This window comes from Dermacentor variabilis, chromosome 4, assembly GCF_050947875.1.
Source record: "Dermacentor variabilis isolate Ectoservices chromosome 4, ASM5094787v1, whole genome shotgun sequence".
Classification (NCBI taxonomy): domain Eukaryota; kingdom Metazoa; phylum Arthropoda; class Arachnida; order Ixodida; family Ixodidae; genus Dermacentor; species Dermacentor variabilis.
The window spans coordinates 44,535,429-44,562,177 of NC_134571.1; the positions used below are offsets into that span (position 1 = coordinate 44,535,429).

General features: G+C 44.1%; 1 protein-coding gene across 3 annotated transcripts in view; it reads right to left on the minus strand.

Moving 5' to 3' along the window:
• Nucleotides 1-1,544: 1,544 nt before the first annotated feature.
• The window catches only part of LOC142579037 (apoptotic protease-activating factor 1-like), a 129,754-nt gene continuing 104,549 nt past the window's right edge, over nt 1,545-26,749 (minus strand). For all 3 annotated transcript variants that reach the window (XM_075688843.1, XM_075688840.1, XM_075688842.1), the window contains 6 exons: nt 24,416-24,556; nt 22,525-22,644; nt 19,285-19,407; nt 18,419-18,550; nt 12,237-12,365; nt 1,545-10,288 (listed from right to left, as the gene is read on the minus strand). In XM_075688843.1, coding sequence (XP_075544958.1) covers nt 9,926-10,288; nt 12,237-12,365; nt 18,419-18,550; nt 19,285-19,407; nt 22,525-22,644; nt 24,416-24,556 — 1,008 coding nt within the window. In that variant the 3' untranslated portion in view covers nt 1,545-9,925. The remainder of the gene's footprint in view (nt 10,289-12,236; nt 12,366-18,418; nt 18,551-19,284; nt 19,408-22,524; nt 22,645-24,415; nt 24,557-26,749) is intronic.

Here is a 26,749-nt window from a genome sequence, read left to right on the forward strand (position 1 = left end):
GATAAACATACAGTGCGACGCAACTCAAGAAATTATATTGAAAGGTCAAATAATTTAGAAGAAAAAAAAAGATTGAATCGTCGCGACGGCACATCACAGTCCCCGTAGGCGTCGAAGTCTCTACAATGAAATTATTTTTGAACAGGTCTGATAGCGCCCAAGCAACAATGGTTGCTTGTATACTGTCCAATGCACATATTATGCGGCCTAAAGCTCATGGCACTGAGCGAAAATGCGCACGCGGCGAAAGCGAAACAGTGCGCGGACAAGCATGCAGACGCGCAGTCGGTCGCTGCGAATCTGCGCGATCGTTCATTGAGGCTTCGTTCTATTACACTCCATTTAGTTATACAAACACTATAAGAACATATTTCACATAGTTTGCTCTCAGCGTATACCTACCATACGATGGAGACTCCATCGCGGCGACCGCGCGCAGTGGCGTTCACTGTACGTATTCGGTAAACAGATAGCGTCTGTAAACGATTGTGCGCTTTCAGTTTGCCCAAGATTATTATTTAGACAGTACAAAACTTCTCTCGTTTCGAAAGTACTTACAGAAATGTGCGGGAGAGCTCGCGCGTGGTGTTTTCAGTGAGCGCTGACAGCAAAACTTGTGAGGAGCGCGCCGCGTGATCCCTTACACTACGCCACCGAGGTGCTTCCGATAGATGGCGACTCCGTAACTCCTCGCCGCCAATAGGCGAAAGCCTATCTATGACTGCCTCTGTTGCGGTTGTCTGAACTGTTCTGCGAACGGACGCCGGGGTGGCCGCGAGCATTGGATGCAATTACAGCCATATGGCTGCAATGTTCGTCGCCTATGTGCGCGCACCCCCCACGCGCATGTCCGCGCTCTCCCACGCACCCACTTGCACAGCGCTACTGGCATGGCGCCTCCTCTCCTTGCTCCGCTGGCCGGCGATCACCGCTTTCCTGCGTCCACCACGGACTGTGCCCGGACAACCATGAGCCAGCCACTAAAGGCTTACGCCTTAAAAAAAAAAAAAAAAAATTCTGGCTAAGCCACTGCCCCTATTACCGCAATTACGCCGCCGCCTTCGACACGGGTCGTGGTGCGTGCGACTGCTACGCAGGGCCGACGGGAGCGCGCGTGCCAGCCGTTTGCGATACCACGTGATCACCACCTCAGACATCTATGATGTTGCAAGGAGATGCTTCAAGCCCAGAGCCACACTGTGACTGGCGCACGTTTTTGAAACAGTCTCGTTAATATACGATGCAACAAGTTGCTGTACTATCGAGAACTCAAGGCTTCATACATTAATTTTTGGGTCCATAGCTATTCATTTAAAGAATAATTCTGTGCCTGCACTCCCTTAAATTGTTGACAGAAAGCATCTGTTTTAGTGGCTTTACCAAGACCAGAAACAAATATACCACTTGATATACATGAGGGTCGATACTGCAAATTCCAAGATTAGGCATGCCTACATAAAGTTATGGGTTCTGACGTGGCTAAATTGCAGTTTATTTTCAAGAGGTTCGAATGCCACAAATGATTTAAAAGGCTGGAACATGCCTGTAAATAAAAACACGGTTTTATTAAAAGCATCACTACAATTTGTAAAGCACACACTTAATGTATATGTATAAAAATGTCAATTTCTGAGCAATATGCTTAGAGTCACTGTTCAACAATGCATAGTCCACACACATATGTACAGGAGGCAAGCAAACATGCACTGTAAGGTGACATTGTGGCTGACTGACTGGCTGCCACGAAAAGAAGCAAAAGAAAGATCATCTGCTCAATATTTCAATTAGTCATGTAACCGATAAACCAAAAGGGAATAAAGGTACTACAAGATAAATCAGAGCTCTGATATCACAAAGGTGTCCCACCTCTTTAAAAAATTGCACATAGTGAATACTGGCGGCATAAACCATTTCACATCTGTGATGTGCCACAATTGAGGACAATGCGTTCAGGCTTACAAATATTGCAATTCTGGTCAAAAAGTAGTCCGAAACACAGTGAGGTGGGCACATCCATGAACTTGGCATAATAACACAGTACCTAACCACTAAGGTTATCAGGTAGGGCACCTCTGTAATGCTACTTGTAATTTTGAGATCTCTCTGGAAAGAAAAATAACTATTTAACGCCTTAGGCGACTGACACCCAAGCAGTGTTTGGCATGTAACATCTAGCGACTTTGGTTCTAAAAGACTCGAGTACCAAATCTTTGAAACACGATCAGCTCAAATGAAAAAGAAACGTGAAAGAAGATAACTAGAAATTACAAAAAAAATGAACGGTGCCAAATTAGTTACGAGTCGTGCTAAATTCAAGCAAACATGCTGCACAATCATCAAATAAAAGTTAATAGAAAGATCTACATGCAGTCACTGTTCCTCCACAAATCACAGTAGCCAGCCAGCAAGCTGCTTCTAAAATAGGCTTGAAGAAAAGCATTTCTGACAAAAACACATACACACACACACCATTTAGCCACAGCAGAAAATGCTTCACAAGCTCTTCTAAAAAATTATAATCCATACATATTTGCATAAGTTGACGATAATGAAAGGAAGGCACTTTAAATTTGATTCAATCACCACAATAGTAAAAAAATTAAATGTCCCTGATGTAGGACATACAGTGGCATGGTTATCATCAGTGCATTCCATCGGAAAGGTTGCTTCATAACAGCCTATAGCGTTCACACAGTTCACAGCCTATAGCGTTCACACAGTTCAAAGCAATGCTATTACATCATGCACCGAGTTCCACAAAAGATTATCAACCACAAGTCAAATTGCACTGCACATTTACAAGCAGTAAGCTGCTAAACAACTTACACTGTTCATGCTCATGAACAAACACAAGCCTGAATCACCTGCCCTACAAATGTTTGGCAGAAATTTTAAAAATTATTACAATAGTTGTTACTCAGCTATAGGAGTCCAAAACAACATATGAGCACACTAAAGTGAGAACTGGCCATAGACAGTTCTGGACTTGGCAGTTATTTAGAAGCTGCAGTTGTGCAAGAGATCTGCAAAAGCAGCATGGATCTAAATTTATACATGGTGCAAAACACACATAGAAAATAGTGGCAAGCAAAGAGAGAAACCTGGAGCAATTTGCATGCCCCGTTGAAAACCGAGAATACTAAGAGCACTTTCCAATGTTGAGCAGGAGGCCTTGGAACTACTCTAAAACAACCTTGCACCATGGCCTCCGAGATTGCATAGCATGCACGCCACCAATCTCGCAGGCCAACCTTGCACAACAGTTTTCTAATGCAAGTACAAGAGGGAAACATTGCACTAGCATCTGCGTGTGCTGGCAGTATTGCGGATTTCCTGTTGCAACTTTTTGTATGGCAGTAATTAATCAGCCTCAGATTTGTACCATTTGAACGTTTGCAGCCATTAAAGATAAAAAACTATTTCAAGTACCAAAAGTAAGTACCTGCACTGAGCACAAACTGCCAAAGTATACTGCATATTTAGTACTCGTATATGTCGAGAGTTAAGCACTGAGAAATGAGTAATAAAATATGTGTAGTTTTATATTTAAAATAAAAGTTACCTGTTACACGGTTGTGAAGCCAGTATTAGGCATAATTTCACCATAAAAGTAACTAACAGAATGTGCAATGTGCTTTACGGTCTTGCAAGAACACTTTTAGTGCAGTTCAGAGTGTTTTTGTACACCCACTGGCAAGCACCTCAGTTATTTCAGTGAATCTCTCTAATACTTGTATATTTTTGCTTATTGTGTTTTCCCAAGTTGAACTAACTTGAGCAAGCATACAGCCCACAATTGACACAATTTCTCAATAAAACAAATAACAGCAAAAATCTATGTGGCCACACTCAAGCTAAAGAGACCAGTGAGGCCAAAAGGCCTTGTCATAGCCTTTCTTTAAGGCAGTGTAAAACATAAATAAATTTAATCCCTCCACAACAATAAGAAGGTGGGCGACAGGAAGCTACATAAACAAGTGTGAATTAGGACCAGGCTGGCCTGCATTGCCAAGCTTTGTTAGGTTGCTCGGGGCCATGGAGTGCACACAGTGGTACAAGCTTTGTTATGTGGCATTATAACAATGCTTGCAGATGCTGCACATTTCGTGGATTTAAAAATGGGCGCACTAAAATCTTCACAGTGCAAGAAAGAAAAAATGTTTTGATACATGCATCCAAAAACAACGGGAGACAGACATGGCCACAGCCTGCAGGGAACATGTGATCATAGAGTATGATACATAATGGTAAACTCTTTCAATAACAAGACAGGTGTGACCTCTCAGCACAGTTGGTGTAAGATTAAATCAATGGAAAGGAGCACATGGCGCATAAGAAATGTTTGGTTTATATAAACATTTATGTAAAAAAAAAATGGGTTAGGAGGGGGGTGGAGGGTGAAGCAGAGGCTACAAAGACCTGAATCATGATTTAGCTTACAACATGCAATAAACATACATCTTAAACATAAAGCAGCAAAAGTGTGCCCTTACACTGCAAGTGCTATATATGGGCCCAAACGAACATATGTTTAGAAAACATTTTTTTTTTCTTAAAATCTGCGCACTTGTTACATGCTGCAGAGATAGGCTGTTGAACAGAAGGCACCCTCCCCCCCCCCCCCCAACTCTCTTCATACCAAAATAAATTATTGAATTTCGGTATAAATTTGAAAGGAGAATTTTCTTGATCAGCTAGTGCAAATTTTGTTTCTTAAAATCGGGGTATCATTCTTTCAGCCTGGATGCTAGTCTTAGTTAATGAATACAATCAAAAAGTATTGCTGAGAAATAGGGTTCAGTGTTATCATTGCAAATCCACTGGTATTATCAGTGCTGTCAAAACCTCACTATTGGTTTTTGAGACCACTATGCTACCTTCCTTGAGAGAGGAATAAGCAGAAAACTTCCGTTATCATACACTTTCCTTTTCCAGCAGTTTTGTAAGTGCCAACATTACCCCAGCCAGCACAGTGCAAAAAAGAAACAATGCACAACTATTAACATGTACTCCTCGCGCCACTTCCCCTGAATATGCTACTTGTTGAATGTGTTACATGAATATACAAACTGGCAGGTTATTCTTATCAGCATCTGGATCCAAGTAAGCTGCACTTCCACCTTCAAGCTGAACTTGTCCCCGGCCATACTGGTACACCACGTTTAAGACAAGTTGCATGCTCTTTAACACACTTCTGATTAAACCCAGGCTGCAACATAAGTGCTGGAAGATGGGTATCATGCTGGCAAATGTGTGCAAAGAAAGAAAGAAAGAAAGAAAGAAGAAAACACAAGGCAGACAGATGTGTGCTTGTTGAAACTACAGTCAAATCTAGATAGTTCAAACTCAAAGGCACCCTAAAATTTGTTTGAATTACAGGAAGCTAATTGAATGGAGGACTTACTTGCAGCGGCGCATGCGAACTGAGCTAACACGTGAGTGGGAAGCTCCGGAAGATTTATCCACATGTATTTACAAATTACAGTCGACGTCCGAAAAAATTGGGTGGTCCGAAAAAAATAAAAATGCCTCTTACTGCCCAAGGGCTCAAATCGCCACAGGCACGGCCAAAATAGCTGTAAAAGCTTGTCAGTACACTTATTAGGCATATCGGTGCTTGTACTGCGATAGGATACGGCGGATGCACGCATGTATAATTATACGAAAGATACCGAGTCCCAGGAAAATTGCCCTCCTAACTTTGGGTATGCTTCAATGCGTACCATTGATGTAGTGGGGCAAACCTGACTTACAAGAACTGGCATTATGCAACGCGCCATATCTTCCTCGCTCCGAAACCAGTGGCGAGGATTACAAAGACAGAGTAGGCATCATTGCTAACAGCGGCGAATTGTTTCAAAGAAAAACACGGCGCCAAACAGTAAGAAGCTTAGCAAAAAAACGTCGAAGTAGCTCGGCCTAGTGTTGCCGCGGTGTGGCTACAGCTGCTAACGGATTTGCTAGTCTGAGGTGCCGCTGCATGATTTGGCGCGCTGCTGAAAATATTGTTGGAGCACAGTATGTTTGAATTAACCGTTGCAAATGCTAGCGCATTTGAATTACCAGGTGTTTTTGCTTATTGGAATAGATATACGTTTAACGGGACCACAGAGTCAGTTTGAATAAACAGAAAGTTCGAATTAAGCGTGTTCAAATTATCGAGATTTGACTGTACTAGTTGTGTAGTAATGCACCGAGATCTGCCCTTCTGTCTTTCTTTTTCTAGTAATTCATTGCATTGTGCAATTTTCTGAATATGGCAGAAGTCTTCCACGTACACTGCATTAAAAACACTCAACTTGATTACAATAATACCTAAAATGTATGTCAAGGTTCACGTGTAGATTATACATTATCAGAAGCATGAAAACTAAGACATTTTTGCTTCGGACTTCTGGTGCCTTTTCTTGACACTGGAGGCGAGCCGAAGAGGTTACAAAAGATTTTTAAGAGAAGGAATTAAATGGTGCTTGAAGGGGATATGTTATGTACAAAACAGTGCAACTTTTCATGGAATGACCAGGGAAAGTGTTCAGACACATTCATACATGCAAACAAGGTTTTGGCACTTACAGGTAATGTAGATACACGCATTCAAAACGTGCTAATTTTTATTTGAATATAATGCACTGCCTTAGATATATCAGTGTTTAATGAGCAGTGAAGCGTAATGCAAGTGCAACAATTCCAGAAATATGAGAACTAATGAATGATCATTAGAAAAAAGTACTATAGTAAAATACCACAACTTGGAAAGTCAGGTTTTTCACATACCGACAGCAACGTTTATGTCTTTTTGCTGGCCATCTCGATTTCACAACATATCAGTTCCGAGTTCCCACATGCTGACGGGATGCTTAAGCAATAGTAAGCCAGATTCTGACAACATGTTGGTGCATCATCATCTATTAGATAACAATGCTCCATGAACACTTTCCAATAAGACTGAACATTCCTACAAACTTGCACAGCTGCTTCTCTTAAGCGCACAGATTCCAGTTGTCATCACTGCAATGTCAATTTCTTTAAAGGGTGCTATAAGGTACGAGATGGTTTGTCTCCCAAGTCAAAGGACGCTAGAATCAGAAAACATGCATATCAAGGTATCATATTGCACCAGACGCCCATTAAAAAAAGTTTTTTGTAACAAGCCCACAAAATTTCACTCGGGACAGCGAATGGTGTGAAACTTTTTGATGCCCAAACTTCATATGCAAGCAATCTTAAGTGAAATATATATTTTTTCCCCCTTTTCAAAATTGGAATGCAAAAAATTATGAAATTAAGAAATTAAAGATTGCACTGCCTGGTGTGCAAAATGTTGTGTAACTGGTTCAAACACAGGAGCACAGCACTTAAGGTGGCTCAATTAGTGGAATGTAATTAAAACACAGCAGAGCATATAGAAACGGGGATGTGGGTCAGTGGCTGCCACAAAGAGTGCTTTGCCCTCCCTATGGCAGTCTCCCACTTAATGAAATAACATACAGTTGATAGTGGTACACAGGCTAACACCATATGCCATTCCCATAACCAAGAGGATGTTCTTTCATGGTCTAGAGCTTGATGAGAATGGTTGGGAAATACTTATACAAGGATTAAGAGAGATACATAAAAAAAAAAAATTAATGCGGCAAAGTGATATACCATGGACAGGGCAGACGCACGCAACACACCTTGAGCAAGGCTAAAATATGTCCCCTGACATTGCTGCTTTATATAATGTAGTTTCTGAGGATGAAATTGCTGTTGTAACATTTTTGCAGCCTGCAAACCACTCCCTCTGGTGGCACTGGTGCTTTGCACGTTTGTCAGCTGAATTTTGTACTGGCAGGTAAGAAGGCTACTGGTACTGGTGATAAAGGCTACTGGTGATAAGGCAGTAGTGCTCTATTTTAGGCTGCCCAAGCATGCAGCGTGACAGAAAGAGAACCAGGGGTGATATGCGTTAACTGACGATAAACAAACATTAGGACTATGTAAAGGAACAGGAACTGCCAGTGATTCACTAGTGAAATGTAAGACTCGTTTATCAAGCCTATTCATTTGAGAAAAGTGGCTGGTACTGAGAGCACATAATTGTGTCCTCTGATAATCAGTGACCGCACTTACCTTTTTGTGCCCCACACCAGTTGTAACTACAATGAAATCAAAGAATGCTAGTCACACAGCTTCACTCCAGCAACAAATGCGCATCACCTGTCACCACTGGCGGGCTTTGTGAAACTTGACTGATAACCTATGTGATCATATCAAGACAGTTCTGCAGGTAATGCTGACTACATACCGACCTGTTCCCCTTAAGATCCTACAGGTCTGAACAGCCATTTGTGCAGAGAAATGAAGTCGCTTTGCGGGTTACTGCAGCCGATCCGGGGCTGTTTAGTCAGCCTTGTACTCCTCCATTGGCACTGCCCAAGAGCACAGAACCTCATGAAGCGAGAAGTTGACGACACTCATGTTGAAAGTGGCTTCATTTCTTTTGACAAAGACTGTATAATGTCTGTCATTCATGGGACAGGCATGCAGTGCACATAGTGCAATTAGCCTGACGCCCCCCCCCCCCTCCCTTCTATCTCCACGCTGCTAAACCTGAAGCCTGAAATCCCTATCATGCAAAAATGCATGGATGACTGCCAGTTTGGACAGTTTGGATAAGTACATCTGTTCAAAACTTCATCTAATAAATGAAAATGCACTAGCTTAATAAATAAAATGATAAGGAAGCAAAAAGGTTGCATCTGAAGTTTTCATAAACACATGCACATTTCAACAGATCTCATGAAGCCAGTCATAAAACTGTGTAAAATGTGGGGGGGAAAAGAAAAAAAAAGAAAGCTTGAAAAGGAGGAATATTGCCAAAAAACTTTGTTAAGCTCCTCTCCTTATGCCCTTATATAGAAGGTTCAGGCAACATTAACGGCACCATTAACGGCACCACATAATTTGAATAGAAAATGCATTAAATAGGAGACTAACATTTCGGCTATCATTCGCAGCTCCTTTGGCACCATTGCAGTCATTTAAGATACTGCCCCTGTCAAAATGGCACAGTTCCTTTGGACAACTGAGCGCTAGCTAATAGGAAAGTTGTTGAGCAATTGCACTGAGCAGCTCACAGCACAAATGTCCAAACACAGCCATGTAGATTGGACCATGCTCAGTGGCCTTTCAAGATGATTCAAACAGTGACCCACCAAATTGCTGATCCAGGCCACCGACAGAGCACGACACAGTTAAACTGCACTGAATTGCTAGTTGTGGAAACGCATCACCCACCTAGCTTCTCGTGGCACGATTCGATGCAGCTGAGCCACATCACACTTGTTCCACAGACTGAATGAGCTGCTGTTTCCCCATGGGAATAGACTTTCAGCAGCAATACCTTGGAGGTTAGTCAAAGCAGTGCTGTTATTAATTACCAAAATATGGCAAGGTCAGTCAAGCAAAACAATGTTATGTCCTCGGAACAGCAAAGATGGCAAGCCTCTCTTTCAACTTCAGGGAATAAGCAGCTTGCCACATATTTTTTTTTTTAAATAAGTCGCTGCTTAACACTTACTTTCTATCACATGTGATCATCACGCAGAATGTGCACATGCTCAGGGCATGAGCTGATGTGCTTTGTGCACTTCCATAGTAATTCAGCTAGGTGAATCCAACAACTGGCAGCATTGACCGAACAGACCGGTCAATGATGACTTAAACAGAATTACAATGCGAGAATTTCAACTCGGGAACCTTTGGAAGCGCTTCCACCAAGTTGGAAAAGAAGTGGGAACAGATGAAAGCACTTCACATGAACAGGTGAACAGAATAGTAATGCCTGTATGCCAAGCTGCACATTGCTTGGGTCTTCCTTCACAATGCAACTATAGGCAAAATGAAGCAAACAAAAACAAAAAACAAAAAAACTATAGAATAGTCAGCTCTCCCTCGCTTGAGCAGCAGCCAACTTGTTGAGCACATACAGGATCCCCGAGTCATCGACAGTGACAAACGTATTGAAATCAGGTGATGCAAACAGGGCCACGGCCTTAGAGCTTTGCAGCTGGAATCTCTGCAGCTGACGGTGACAGCTGGGCTGAGCCAGTGACTCAAAGGACGCTATGCTACCGTCTTCCAAAGAGCTGAGCGCTGACGCAAACTCCAAGGAGTCCAGGGACCACCAGCAGATGGATTCTGAGAGCGATGCAAGCTGCTGGCCATCGGGGGAAAAGGCAAGGTCGTAGACCCAAAGCTTGTGCTGGCCTATCTTCTGGAGTAAGTCCTCTTCCAAGAGATAGACCTTTGAGCATAAAAGAGAATTTCAGTTCATTTCATTCACCCTTTGTGTCCTGGCAGAGTGTACTTAAACAAGTCCTTATGCATATGCAATTAGACTTTGATATAACGAAGTTGGCAAGATCGGCTATTTGCTTCATTGTACCGAAATCTCATTATACTGAAATCCAACCTTCTTTACAAATAAGTGAACTCGCAGATTGATTTTTCTTATATCAAGGGGGCCACAAAATTTTCTGTAATTAATAGGCAATCGGAAAAAGCAAATTTGAATGAAAAAGAAAATAATTTTGTTAAATTTGAGAGTCTGAGATGAAAAATACAGTTTTATGCCGTGTGGACGATACCTTCACATCGGCGGTACGAAGAGGACCCAGCTATGCTTTCACGTCCACTCCGCCCCCACGGCTTATAGTATTGCCAGCCGGGGGACAGACAACGCTGTTATGAAAATCACCGGTGGCAGGAAGCAAATGCTTCGTCTGCCGCTCACCTTCAACGCATCTCCAAAACTCGAGATTACGCAACCTCCAGTACTAAATGCACTGGAAGATCGTGAAACTTCATTACTACAAACACCACATTAACAAACTTTTCAGATCATGAGGAAGCTTTAGCTGGAGGAACAACTCAAATGCCGCAAATTCAAACAAGTGAAAAACAGAAACGCTTTTCCGAGATAACTTCAGGGGTGATTTTAATGAAATTTGTTGCATTTGAGAGAGGAAGTTAAATTCTAGTGATTGTTGGAAGCGGAATTGCGATTTAAGGCCTTCATTGCTTATAAGTAATTTTCAAAGATTGGCAAGCCTGAAAAAAATAGAAGCATTACGTTTACAATTTCGTAGCTCTACACCAAGAACAGATATCGCAGTTCTGTAAACTGCATCCTTTAGAGCACTCAAACTGGACAAATTTTGTATATCAATTTATATCTTAGGTGAATTTGTTACATTGTCTACAAAGGTTTTGCAAAAGTCCTACTCACACATTAGTGGTCTATTTGAAAGCCATGTGTAATACAACAATGTTGTTCGCTTTAGATGTGCTATTAGATGCTATCTGAACAATTGTGATATCAATTATCATTGCTAGGTTACACTATTGTAAACTTGATAGTATTCAGAAATCTGGGGATTTTTAGATCTCCGTGTATCCTTCATGGCAGCCAGAACAGTAGGCTAGCAGACATCAAGGCGCAGAAAGTGGACGCCGCAGCACTTGCGTTCAGAAGACCTCCCAAGGCAGCTGAGAAAAAAAGCACGAGAAATCTTTTTTTTTCTAAATTTATTGTGGAGGCGACAAAGCTTCAGGTTTCACGAGCGCATGCTCTGCCCAGGCAAGTGTCGCCTAGCAATGCAGGCGCGTCTCTTCCTTCTTTCTGCGGCCGTACATCTTCCTATCCCCCCCACTCCTTCCCCAAGGCACTGAGCCGTGCTTCCTAAAGGGTTGAAAAAAAAATAACACCTCTTCCTCTTCCCAATCACTCTCTCTCATACCAGCTATGCACGCGGAAAAATGCAACGTCTGTACTCGCAGCAATGCCGCACAGGAACTTGGCACTTTCCGGAGGATGTCGTTTACGCGCACTTGCGCTTTGGAATAATTCAGGCGCCTGCCTTGAGCGAGACAATTGTGGTGCACACGACAAGGATTGTGAAAAACAAACAAACAATTAGAAACATTGCACTTTCGAGGTGACAGGGTGCTTGCTTGTTAGTGGTAGTTCTCTCAGTGTCAGTGTCTGTTTTGCGCACGTCATTCTTATTATACGGTGCTTCGGTGGTGAGGTGGCGTAATCTATGAAGAATAGCAAGAGTGGGAGCCAAGAGCCAACAGCAACATTTTTATGGATAGCTTATGGTGATAACTTGCCCATATTTTCGAGACTCTAAGCAGCTCTCTCTTACTCATGGGTGAATTATAAAGCAGAGATAAATAAATGTACTTACATAGACAGATCCTTCATCAGTGCCAGCTGCTATCGTAACACTTTGGGTGTCTGGACCAAACCGGCAGCAACGAACGCATTCGTTAAGTGTCTGGACCTTCAGCAGCTCGCCTGTTTCAGCATTCCACAACTGTGAAATGGAAAAAGAACCTTTGTGCAAACTTGAAAATGTTTACATGAAAACTAGATGAAGGAAGTAAATGAAACTTTATTTGAGTAACAGCACATGAGACAGGACGAACAGAAGGAAACAAACAAAGCACTGTGTACGTTTTATTCTGTTCGCACATAATAGCAGTAGTTGTTTAACATTATTTACAGTTGAACCTCACAATAACGAAATCGACGGGGAACACGAAAAAGTTCCCTTTTGCGAGGAATTCAATTGTTGTAAAATGAGACAGTACAGCTAGGTAATGGGTCACAGAACAAAACTTTACTGTCAAAATTCTGTTAGTCTATGTTGGCAAGCTTTACTCAAGGATATAGAACCACAATGCTGACAGTACAAAGTGCACCGCATGTGTCGATCAGCAGTGTCAGCACTGCCGTGGAGCAGTATTCCGATGCGTTGGGTGCCGAGCATGAAAGTGATCGTATCTTGTATACTGGAAGGCAATCGACTGAGATGACAGCCCCTTCACGCAAATTCACATCCGGCACGAATTTGCATGCAATGCCCGTCGTGTGGCACTAAAACCAGCACTCTTGAACCAAGGGATGCATATTCCCGGACGACTGCTCAATCATGGCCCAATGCGTGGCCTTGAGATGGCGACTGCCATTTCAAGCGCCATAAACAATTCCATGTTGGTGGGACGTGGATTTCCTTGCTTTTGCTGCCTTTTTCCCACTGAGGCACACATTATGCATTGCACTAGGTGTGCAAAGACTGTCGTCACATGTCAGTAGCAACATGAATGCCACTTCAAATAGCCAATCAACAAACAAGATGGCGGCCATGACGCGTTTCCAGCACCTGCGATCGCTTCCGGTGCTTGGCTGTTTTACAGCGAAGCTGCATATGCCTAGGCGAAACACTCGTGGTCCAACCACAGAAAGCCTACTGCTGGGTTATAAGCCATTGTTTAGGGGAGTATGAGTCATTGCATTTGTCTTAGGTGACGGACGGACAAGTTTCTCGTTGGGTAGGCATAGAAATGCTTACGCATTTAGAACATATACATTTAACAACGTATTATTGCAGAGAAGGGACACAAAGGGTGACGGGGTTAAGACAATATCGTGATGACATAATTATCTCTCAGCAAAGGTGTGGCACACCATTGGCTTCGCCAATAGTGGCATCGTTTCTCTCTCACAGTAGAGCGCGCATGCAGCAGTCTCTTTCTGACTTCGCAATAGGTTCAAAAATGTGTCCCTGTGTTTAAATGAAATGTGCAGCTCCAGTGTGTCACTTGTTAACTACAGTGCATAACTGAGTCAAACACCATGATTAATACATTATGAAACACAAATGCGCAAGATAATTCAGAAAGACATTGATGAACTCACTAGATTAACACAATGAACCGCTCATTGCACCCTTCCATGATGGTGATTATGTGAAGTGCAATGTGTGGCATTTCAAATAAACAATTTGATAAATACAAGTCAAATGTGTGTAACTTTATTAAGAAACATAAAGATGTAACTAATATTCGAGAAAGAGTTTAATAAACCATCATAATTAACCCAGCAATAAACACCGGGGCCACACATTTCAGCTTTGCTGGTTTACCATCTGTACGGGGTGCATGGGTGGTAATTTTTGTAAAACAAGAATGGCGGTGCCAATGCAAGTTTAATGTGGTGGTATTTTACGCAATTTTAGCACAAAGCAATTCATACCTGCCAACCTGGCGAGATCAAAAATCGGCAGACTTTATTCGCACCAACGGGGGAGGGGGGGGGGGGGTTGCATCACTGTTTCAACTTCTGGTGGCCTTAGCAATTTGGTGAAACATGTTTTCCATCAGTGTTTTTCATTTTTCCAACCATAGACACTGCATGTCCCACCTTTCTTCATTAAGAATTTCCTCTGGAAGACTGTATGCCTGTGGTGTGGCAAATTCAGCTTCGAGAGCACCTGACGCGTCGTCTTCAGTAGATTCACTGGCGTCTCGGGGCAGCAGCTGAGGGAAACTCTGAATAAAGAAACGAAGCCTCGAGAGCGATGCCTGTGAAATTTCAGGTTGGCCACCTCCGCATTCTTCATAGTTGCTTTTCAGAGTTGCATCTACATCCATAGCGCTTCGCCTTGTCTCGTTTCGGAAATATTTTCCGTGGAAGAGGCCCAACGTAGTCGCTGACACTAAGGGGTAGGTTGTGCTCGACGCGGAATCCCGTAAACAGGCACTCCACACGTATGACACTGTCGTTGCACTTGTTCCCGAGAAAGTTCACTATGTTGCTTTGCTGCTCAGCGGTATTCAGAAGTTTGTAATAACTTCTGCAAATACCTTTTCCTCAACTTTGGTAGCGCCATGCCATCAAGCACACGAGAAATCTAACTTTACACAGTGCACCACACACACGGCCTAACCAACACTAATCATATACAAAAGCAGCAGCAACAAGATGCACCATGGAGGAAGACATGCATGGAATTCAAGAACTACATTGGCTCTGGCTTTGGTCGGCTTACTAGGCGCTGTAGTCGGCTGCTTGGTCGATGATACCGATGGGGCTAGTGCTGCCGTTGTTGGTGATGCTGACAATTACGATGCGGCTGCAGCTTCCGCGGTGCCGGTTTCGCAAAAACCATTATTGCACGAACAGAGACCACTTTTCGGGAGATATAGGATAGTGATTGTACAATCGGAAAGTTCAGTCAAAAATCGGGAGTCTCCCGGGCGAATAGGGAGGGTTGGCAGGTATGGCAATTGCATTTGAGTACATTTTGGAGTCTGCGAGCCTTGCGCAAGTAGGCAATACAGTAGAACCCCGCTGTTACGTTCCTCACTGCTGCGTTTTCCCGGCTGCTACGTCGTTTTCATCCGGTCCCGGCATAGCTTTCGTAGGATCCAATGTATAAGGAACCCCGCTTTTACGTAGTAGCTGTGAAAACGTTCCCGCATGATGCGTTGCAACCCGAACCCGCCTGGGCTAAAGTCGGCAACGCGCTCCAACCGCCATTTTGGTTTTTGATGAGTTTTGACCGGGCTTGGCCGGGCTTGGCTATGGAACTGGCTGCAAGAAGCCGTACGCCAGTTTGAGAGGCTGCCAATAGATGGCCATACGTGAAAAATGCTCTCACTATCACTGTGATTACGGTCACCACATGGTTTGTTGGACGCGTCGACTCACGGAGGAAGGAAACTCAGGAGAGGCCCTGACGTCACTCTTTGTGAAGCTATAGCTAAAGGGAAGCCGGAAGTTGGCGTTGCTCATGGCGTTGCTCCGCCTATCGGGCCAGCTCTCCTCTCTTGTTTACATTTCTCGCGAAACCACGCCGCGCTGCGCACAACCGGGCTGCTCGGATGCGCGCGCTTCGCAGCAATACTAAACAATCGTTAGCACGTTAGCATGATTACGCTAAAGAGGGCAAAATTTCCCGCGGATATTCCTTCGTCCGTTGCCATTGCCGTGGCGCGGTGACGACGAGGAGCACGAGCCGCATGATGCCGGGGAGTTGCCAAACCCTAGCTTTGGAGAAGCCGTCGCGGCCCTTGACCGCCTCCGCAGGTACGTCGCACCTCACAGCGACGCTGACAGCAATGCGGCCTTCCAGGCTATTGAGAAACGTGTGGTGATTTCTAGCGAGCGAAAGAAACGGCAGGTAACCATTCTAGACTTTTGTTAAGTTCTAAACGCACTCTGTGGAAATAAATTGTCTATAGTTGAAGCTGCACTTTTTTCATTCATTTTCGGAGTTTTCCTCACTGTTGTGTTTTCCCGGCTGTTACGTTTTTTTTCCTCAATCCGGTGAAAAACGTATGAACGGGGTTCCACTGTACACGGGCTTACGCTCCAGTAACTTTCGTTGATGCGGGATGGTAGCACAGCAAGGTACAATATGGTACAAGAGGTACGAAGTGCATTGAATACTATGGGCGTTAGTCGGGGATACGAAAATATATCGTTGTCATGAGAATTTCCTTGTCGTGGGATTTCGTTATTATGGCTTTCAAATATATAATGAGAGGAGACAGTTGCATAAACAGATCACATAGGCAGCTACACACTGCAAACAAATAGCTCAGCGGGCTACTAAAGCAACCAACATACGACACAAGACGATGAAAGTGTAGTCACTGAAAAAAATTATCATAGTTTGGCCATAAGGGCGAAGCAATGGATGTGATAACAACATGTTAGAATATTACATGAAGTGCAAGACTCATAGCTGCAGTGGCACTATGAATTGAAAGTAAAACGTAAGCTGACTAAGTAAAATTGAGATGTTATGCTAGGGGTCCTGTTTGAATCCTCCTATCGGACAATTTCGTTTACGTATATTATTTATAGCCAACATATTTCTTAGCGAATTTATGCCCCCTTTTCCATATCGGATATGTTTCAAACCCCTTCTGGGCCAATCCCAGAGGTAGTGCACAGCCGTGTCAATAAAGTTACACCATTCTCACGTTTAAGCTCCGTTATTGTTTCGCACTTTTAATATTTAAGTCTGAGGTCATTTAAGATAAAAGGCACATACTGTCGATGTTTTGTTTCGTGAGATTTGTTTGTGGACTGCCATTCTCAATGTTCTGAGGAATAACTTTGTCAATAGTGTAACACCTGGTGTGAGAACTTTTAGTGATAGAATGGTGTAGCAATACAACCCGCATATACTGCATGACACATAGCATGGTATGGCGTATACCGTACACATACCTAAATATATACAGAACCTCACGGCAGCACCACCGATGGCAAAAATTCGCTTGGTGTCCATAGGATTGCTATCACTATAAACAAAATGAAGGCACTGATTCATGCTCTGCAGGAAACTACTTTAACTTGGCATGTGAAACTGCACTTGGCAGATAGGCATCTGAGTGTTTTAGTTGAGCATCTTTACGGTCCGCTCCCTTCCGAATTGTCCCGAAAGTCCACAGCGGGGCGGTGGGCAATTTTCACATTTTAGTTATACGTTTAGCGGAGCGGAGCGGACCTTTCGTAGTTGCAGCACCCCCTGGCCAAATTCAGGGTAATGAAATAAAATAATAACACCCATTGATCACTTTTATAAAGTAAAACGAATATATGTAACTTATTTGTCCATGAAGTATCTAGACATGCACTTGTAATGTGTTACCGGTCCATTTTATCCAGAAGACTGAAAATTTTACATTTTCAGTCTTTTGACCTAAACTTCTGAGAAAGCTGGTGCCGCATCACTCCATAATGCTAGCCTTGGACAAAAGCTTCTTGAACAGTCACCAAAACTTTATTTACACCATATAGCCTACACATTGTCTAAAAGGTTTGCATATTCCAAGAAGATATCGAGAGAGCCTATCAACCATTATGTTACAAAATATGCACGAGAAAGATGACGTTTAATGATAAATGATAACTGGAGAGCTTAGCAACGAGACAAGCTTGGCACACTACTCGAAGTATAATCGACAATGACGGATGAAAGAAAGAAAGTAAAAAGAAGAAGTGCATGCGCATTAGCTCAAGAATGTGAGTCACACTGAGCACCATGATATGACCAAAGCAGAAAGAGGAGCTATGGCAGTGGCAGTAAACAAAATGTCTTATCATAATACCCCTCGTGGTGGCGGGGAAGAGGGAGTTTATATCTTAGAAAGAGGTTTGGGTATCCAAAGGGACCTGTGTGTATGCAAAGCACTGCACCCAGCTTCCATCCTTTTGTACATTTTTGGGTGTTTTTTGCTATAGCTCCTTGCATTCTTTTGTAAGCCTGGCAGTTTGCACGCCCTAACTTTGCCTACACGAAAGCTAAAGCTCCCTAATATCCTGTATGACATAAAAAAAAAGGAAAACAAAAACCTGCAGCTTAGAAATATACTAGGTAATGAATTCTTTGTACAAAACCACAATGATACTTTTTTTAGTGTTCGCTGCTGTATGTGTCGAATGCTGACACATGTGAATCAGTACAGCAAGCTTTATTACAGCCAGAGTGCAAATGTGAGGCAACACTATCTTCACAACCTTCCCATAATCACAACAGTGCAAGGCAATATAAGACTAAAAGCAATTTACCTGAATGGTCTTGTCAGTAGATCCAGAGAGGAGCCACTGTCCATCGGACGATACATCACAGCACAACACTGGGTTTCTATTGTGAGCCTCAATCTGGACAGACGGATGGCTGCACTGCTTCAAGTTCCACACCTAGGGGAAATAAAAAACAAACAATGGCAGTTGATCAACCAGGTTCAACATCCTACAGTGATACAGAGGCACAGCAGTGGAGAGCTCCCAATTATTTCTCAATTCTGACTGCTTGGGCTTTTTTAACATGCACCTTAATTTAAGCGCACTCTTGGATTCTGCACCCAATAAGATGTGACCCTCATGGGCATGAATTGGAACTCTCAACCTTGAGCTCGGCAGCCAACCACCATAACCACTGAGCTGCTGCAGTGGGGTGGACATGGTTTACATCACGCACACTAATAGTTGAATATAAATAGTTGCCATATTTAAATAACTTTGCTTTGCAAACACAATACTAAAGGTTGTCTTTCTATAAGTGTTTCAATTTCTCCGAAAAATGAACAGTGAAAAACACTATGAATGCACAGAAAGCAGCCTTCCTTATCTATGGAGCTTCCACTGGGGCAGCACATAAAGCAGGCTTCAAGACTTCCAATTAAAAGAGAAGAAAGAAGCAAATGCCGATAAACATCTATTCAAAACTTGTGTGAAATCAGTTTATTAAACTAAAGAAAATGGTGGTATTGTGGACGCTTTTGGCACCTGCAAATTTTGATTTTGTTCGCCAAGGCCAGTTAACATGACAGAGACACTTGCAAGCAAAAGTGTGAAGTGGCAAGTGTACGGGCTGCATAGCTGGGGCATTTCACTAAACTGTATGTGATGAAGTGGGTGGAGAGCTCCCTTACCATGAGCTCGCCCTTGTCTGATGAGGATAGAAGCTTGAAGCCACCTCCAAACAGGCGGCATGGTGCTGTGATTTGACCCCTATGGCCAATGAGCGTGCTGTGAGAACCGTCGCCATGCCAGATCTGGAAAGAAGCCAGCCACCAGTCAATGTGGGAGAATCTTCATCCAAAGCAAAACTCAAGAGCGAGGACCATGCAACAATCAATGCAACAAGATGGAAGTTCCCACGCATAGTATTGGCAAGCCGAAGGGCATGATGTCACAAAGATGCAGCAGCACTCTGTGACGAAAATTTTTTTTTACAAGCTCTACTGGGCTAAATTTTCTCAGTAGGCAAAATAAATAGGCATGGCAAGTTTACAAATGTTAGCAAGAATTGACTAGCAGGCTATCTGGTTCGTGATTACAGAAACGCTGAGCTAGAAGACAGTATACCGTAAAAACCCGCGTATAGTACGAGGTTTTTTTCCTGTTATTAGCGTCCCAAATTTCCGCCTCGTACTATATGCGGATCCGGAAAAAAATTTCAAAGTTCGGCTCGAAGTTTTGGTTTCGTTATTGCTCTGTGGCTACGGCTTGGCTTCGTGATATTTGCATGGCTACGACTTGGCTTTGTTATTGCTGCCTGGCAACGGTTTGCCTTCGCTATTGCAGCGTGGCTACGGCATTGTTTCTTTCTTTGTTGAGTGCAGACCTTGGCAGTTCACGTGTTAACCGCGCTTCGCGAAGTGCATCGTTTTTAGTGAAGGAGCACGATGTCGGGGGCACGGAAGCAGTACTCGGCAGCTTTCAAGCGAAATGTGATTTTAGCGGCAGAGGAAATCGGCAACAGTGCGGCTGGGAGGCAGTTTGGCGTCACCGTGGGAAGCATCCGCGGATGGCGACGGCAAAAAGAAGCACTTTTTGAGTGCAGCGGAACGCGAAGAAACTTTCGCGGCCCGAAGACTGGGACATTCCCGGAAATTGAACTCAAACTGACGGAATTCGTCCGAGAACAACGAGCCGCGCATCTTGCTGTGAGCGTGGAGCTCATGCAGGCAAAAGCTAGGGAGCTTGCGAGCGAAAAAGGCCTAACGAGCTCCACCTTCAAAGCACGCAAGCATTGGATTTATCGGTATATGTGCCGTGCAGGATTTTCATTGCGCCAGAGAACTTCAATTTCGCAAAAGCTGCCGGAATCGTTTGAAGAGTTACTGGTGGCTTTCCAGCGCCACATTATTTCGTTGCGCAAGTTGAAGAAGAACTTTCAGCTAGGGCAAATCGGCAATGCTGACCAAACACCAGTTTATCTGGACATGCCATCGCCCCTCACCGTGCACGAAAAGGGCTCGAAACAAGTTTGTGTCCGGTCCACTGGGAACGAGAAGACGCGTGTTACCGTCATGTTGTCATGCACGGCAGACGGCCGCAAGCTCCCGCCCTATGTCGTCTTCAAGCGCAAGACAATGCCGAAAGGTGAGCTGCCGAAAAATGTCATAGTTAAATGCCATGAGAAAGGGTGGATGAATGAGAGTCTTGTGCTCGACTGGATAAAGTCCGTTTGGTGTAGGCGGCCCGGTGCACTGTTGTCGTTCCCGTCCATCATCGTGCTGGACGCGTTTCGTGGCCATTTGGCCGACTCGGTGAAGAACCTGTTGCGTGATTGTAATACTGAACTCGTCGTTATCCCGGGTGGGATGACGTCTCAGCTGCAGCCTCTAGATGTTTGCGTTAACAAGCCTTTCAAGGACGCGGTGAATCGGTGCTACGCAGAGTGGATGCGGTCAGGTGAACCTGCAGTGACGCCGACTGGGCGGCTGAAGCGGGCATCGCCAGCCACGCTGTGCAAGTGGATCGTGGACGCATGGGCGAGCATCCCAGAAGACCTTGTGCGTTGCGCTTTCAAGAAGTGCGGGATCTCGAACGCGCTCGATGGCACCGAGGACGAGTACCTCTGGGCGGATATGTCAGACAAGGAATTGCCCGATGAAAGCGCAGCGGAGGACGACAGTGAATGAAGTGCTGAGTCCGATTTAAATAAATGTTTTCCCCGAGTTTCTCTCACTCGTATTATACACGGGTAAAACTTTTTTTTTCCATTTCTCGTCCCAGAAATTTCACCTCGTATTATATTCGGGTTCGTATTATACACGGGTTTTTACGGTAAGACGGGAAGGGTTTCAGGAAAGAGTGCATGTGGGGTTCTCCTCCGTGCTCTTGGGACAAAGGAACGACAACACAGTAGTGCAAACAATCACAAGAGCATTTATTGCACCTTTCATAGATCAATGCCTGCTAGCAGAGTTGCTATCCACAAAACATGCCGATGGGCGCGCGACAAATCTAGAAGTCCGACTTACCGCGACCTGATAGCGAGCGAATATGTTCGCCCCATGCTGGATCCCAACGCCTGGTCGTTCACGCGTTTACTGTCACGCGAACGGTGTCCAAGGCGGCCACGCGAGACGGTCTCACAGAAGCATGGGTCGGCGCATGCGCAGCACGGCACGTCCGTCCCGCTTGCTTCCCGAACCCAAAGAAAGAGCGCCTTCCGCTCCTGCACCCAAGTAACCCCGCCGGTAACAGCGCAACGCTCGCGCCATCTCTCGCGCTGCGCTTCAACCAACTCGACCGCCGCGGGTGTCACGCAGGCCACGCGGCGAAGCGGGATTGCAGGAGATGGGGGAAAACAAGATATCTGGGGACGCGCGTGAGTCGCGCATCCCCACATGCAGTGTCCGCGTCCTTCCTATCATCTTGTCCCCTCTTCCAGCACTGCTTTTCTGTGGTTACAAATGTTACTGTGCAAAGACTATTATTGTTCAATGTGTCAAAGAGCGATGAAAAGAAATGCCAATGTAGTCGTCTGCTCGTTTTGCCTGTACTATGTTTGTTTGTTTGCAAACATGCACCATGTCCAAAAAAGCCAGCTAATTCAGGAAAGTGGTAACAGGCAATTGCCAGGGGAGGTCTCCATACTGCCTGGGTGAAAGGATGGGATGACGACAACACAACTCACTTCGGCCAAAGACGTCCAGGAGTTCGTACCATCGCGAAATTCGTACCAACACTGATTGCATAGAGACACAACTGTATTCTTTTGGAGCACATCTCCATCTAAAGTGCCAGCTGTGGCATGAAGCTCTGGTGTCAATCGGTACCTCTAATGTTGTCCCTTGAGGAATGTTCACAAGCCAAGGTGTAAAAATGAGGAAAGGCCATAGAAGTTAACTGCTTTTCAATCAGAAAACAATGCCTACCTTCACTGTTGTATCCAGGGATGCTGAAATTGCCACACCTTCTGGCCATGCCTGTAGTGATGTGACACTGTCATTATGGTTGCCCAAAGCACTACACTTCGTTGTGTCCAAATGAAACAGCTGCAAACCAGAAAAAAAAAAAAATATTCAGTGAACAAGGAAGCTACTACATAAATTGGGATATAGGTTTAAACAAAACAGGTTGACTCCTGCTTTTAGACAAAAAAGCAGGTGTAAGCTTTCCACGAAAGCGCACACAGAAAAATGAAATATAGTTTAGTTTTCTCTTTAGTTCATATAATCATTTACTCATAAAAACTAGGAGCAAAATAAGTGATCCACCGCAGCAACCTACGACAGTTGCAGCGATTATACATTCACATAGACATGCTTCCGGCGGCTCTATGCAAAACCACACTAGGAACATTAAAGGGACACTGTAAGGAGAAACACTTTTCAGTTTTGTGGTATTAGGTAGATTATTAGAACAGCAAATGAAGGTCACAGTCCTCAATACCAGCGCTAGCTTGACGACACGGATTTTGAAGTACTTTTTCGTATGTGGGCCAGTGTGGGACTGTAAAAGCTATTGAAATTTACTAAGTAGTGTGCTACTCTTTTAGGATGGAATGTAGTACAACTCTACCAAAGAACAGCTAACTGGGTCTGAGCAGTTGCCATCAAAATCTATGGCATCATGGTGAGCTGGGGTGGGAAATCCAAGGTAGGGTGACCACTTGCTTTCATTCTAGTCTCTTCTTTCTGGTTACGAAGCCTGTTTTCAGGCTAAGGGGAGTCTCTTGTTATTTATATAAGTAATTTAGAAGTGCAGCTGAAATTAGTTTTCTTTTATTTTTCCATTAAGCAAGGACCACTTCGTAGGTTTGATATTGTGCATTTAAATTTTGTTTTACGAATCTTATCATGGCAGTGTGAGCATGTAATGTTCTTTATTGCAACACTGATTTGCACTCGCAGGAAAGGCGTATGGGCTAGATTACTTGCCGTTAGCGTTCAACGTTTTCACCCCGACCTTTACCAAAGGCACATGTATTACCAAAGACATAGTTGACAAAGAGCATGAACCGTGGTCTAGTATCTGATCACCGTGCATTTAGTTGTAATGCCAAATGCTCAATTCAACGACCTCAATTTCTCTAGAAAAAAAATAATAATCGTACAGTGAAACTAACAAAGTTGCAAGCAAGCAAAACAAATAAGTACTGTGGACACTGATTAGCTTTTTATCTACAAAGCGTTATCACTCATCAGCCCTCGATGCGTAAAACTACTGCACTGATCATGCTATCCCAAGGCTAGCATGGCCACCCAACTCATTATAGCCTCATACATGCCTCACGGTTGGCGCATAAAAATAGGGATCAATTCTATCACCTGTCACAGCGCCAGTCTCGCTGGCTGGAATGATCCTAAACGAATGCAGTCAATGAATGCAATGGCACCAGGACTTCTTTTGTATTGCGTGGTAGCTTCCCATTTTTCACACCACCGAAACTACACTGTGGCACAGCAGTGTCGCAACTTAGGTGAAAAAGACCCTTTTGGAGCGGTATGGAGCCACTAATTCCAGTCGGCGCAGATTGGCACAATTGGCGCAACTGCCATTGTGTCTGTCTTTCTTTCTCTCTCTCTCTCTTTAATAAAAAAGGTTTGTCCCCCCTTCAAGAGCTGTGAAGACCACTAGCTGCCAGGTGCCACAGGCGTAAGCAAGTAAGCAACACTGTGTCAAAAGTAACGAGGGTGGAGATGGTGCGAGGAAAGCACCCGATCTTGCAAATGCTCATCATTCTGCAGTTATTTCTATTAAAGGATGCGATAGAAAAAAATGACACCACTGTTCAAAGTGAAGGCATAAACAATGGTCACTCACGCTGACACAACCATTCTTGGTACCCAAGACGACACCCTTTCTGTCGTGAGTGAAACAGCAGCACGACACTTCTTCGCACCTGTTCTCAGTGCCAACAAAGGCATGCTCGACTTCCTGCTTGGTCTTGAGCCCTGATGAAATCTGTTCAACAAAGTCACAGCCTCTCTTAGTCACAGTTCATGGAAGAATAACCAAAGGGCAATGATGTGCAAAGGCATTGGGAATGAAGTACAACTGCATCAGTCATTAACTTTTTGAGGGCAAATGCCGTAAATATACGGCACTGCAAGGAAGTCCCAAATGGTCGGTGCTGTATATTTATGACGCCATCTGTATGTTTGAAAAATGCACCAATTTTTTAACCCTTTGTTGCCCAGCAAGTGCTGCCACCCTGTGTGGACACAAGAAAATTTTTTTTCACTCCGTAGTCTCTTAGTTTTCATGCCACAGCTTCTTTACATTGGCATTTCAGCGACTGCTTGCGTATTCGCGCATGCGGGGGTACAAGACGGTTAGTTTTGGTTTCATCTTGCAAGCTGTTTACGTTCCTTGCGCTCGTAAAAACTGATATTTACCTATTTTGTGACCTCTCAAAAGGTCACCACTAGATGCTTCGCTTGTCTGTTGCTCACAGGGATGCTATTACACGTGGTGACAGGTGATCGGCTGGCATATTACAAGCGATGCTGCCCTATACAAACGATGCTGCCATGCCTGCGTTTCTTTCCTCGAGACTTGGCTCGTGAAAACTGACTGCCCCTCATTGGCGACGGAACAAAGGATTCATCATTTCTGACGGGTTCACAACCATACTTTTCTTGCATGCACTCACACACATGGTTCGATTACATTATGGGAATGTGCGCTGGTTGCTCTGGTGCAAGTGAGTCGAGTGGCAATTCCTTCGATGTGGACTACTACCCAAGTGCCAAATCAGAATATATCTATTCCAGTGTATCTACCTTTTCATTCTTATTACAGTTAAACCTCAATGTAACACAGTCGGTAAAATCTGCAATTTACTTCATTATATCAAAATTTCATTGTATAGAAATGCAACCTTTTATGCAAATAAGTACAGTCGCCGATCGAGTTTTCTTACATGGAATGGGTCTGCAGAATTTTATGAATTATCGGGCAATCAATAAAAGCAAATTTGAATGAGAAAACAATATATTTTGATTAATTTAGGAGTTGACGACGAATGATACGGTTTCATGCCATGTTGACGATATCTTCACATCAGCGGTACAAATAAAGCGAAGCCAGCCATGCTTTCGCATGCACTCCGCCACCGCAGATGATAGCGCCGCCCACATTTGCACGACGCTATCATGAAAAGCGTTGGCAGCGGGGACCGAATGGTTCGTCTCTCGCTCCAACAAGTCACTGAAACTCGAGATTATGCAACCTCCAACAGTAAAAGCACAAGAAGACTGCTTACATAATGCCCCGTCGTTCAAAGACTGGACGTGCTGAGACATGTGGCAGATTACCTCTAAAACAGGGTGTCGGGTGCATACGAGCTCTGCCGCGCTTACAGCCATGCGCAGCCACTCCCGCGCTTGAGTGCATTACCACGAGCTTACTCCCCTCCCCCTCTTTCCCTTTGCTCGTGCAGGAAGGTGGCACTAGTGAAGCCGCCATCTTTCTTGTCTCACCCTCGCACGATAGGATCTTGCCACAGTTGGACTTTATACGGGACATGATGCGGCTCCAATATGGCGGTCGCTCTTGATGCACGGGGCGCAATTTAAGAGGTGTGTTTGCAAGCAGCCGCATCTTGGCGTGATCTCGGTGAACAGCTTCTCTCTGTTATCGTGCACTTGGGCCGCCTCGCAACGGCACAGCTGGCTATGCAGCTTCGGCACAGTACATTTAACTCTCAGTAAAGCTGACTTATATAATGCAAAAAAGTGTATCTTTCCTTTTTATGCTGATCTAACAGCTCTAAATATATAACAATTATGTTTGTAGATATGGAAGCATTTTGAAACATTGTCAATAACGAAGTACGAAGTGGCGCCTTCCAAGGCATCTATGAGTGAGCCCAGTGAGTGCGCGCTGTCGCATGTGCATCCACCATTTCTCGCGGGGCGCGGCAAACGTCAAGCACGTAGACGCGGGCATGCACGCATCCAAAAGCGTATCTGTGGTCTGGGTTTTACACGTTTCTAAAACATCCGTAATGCATTGTATAGCACAAAACGGTTTTCATTTTCTTCAGTTACTATTATGCCACCAAACATACTGCACTCCAAACACGCCAATGCTGAAACGGATTGCTTAAGCTTCATTATGCAAAAAAAAAAAGAGGTGAGGCGTGCAGAACAG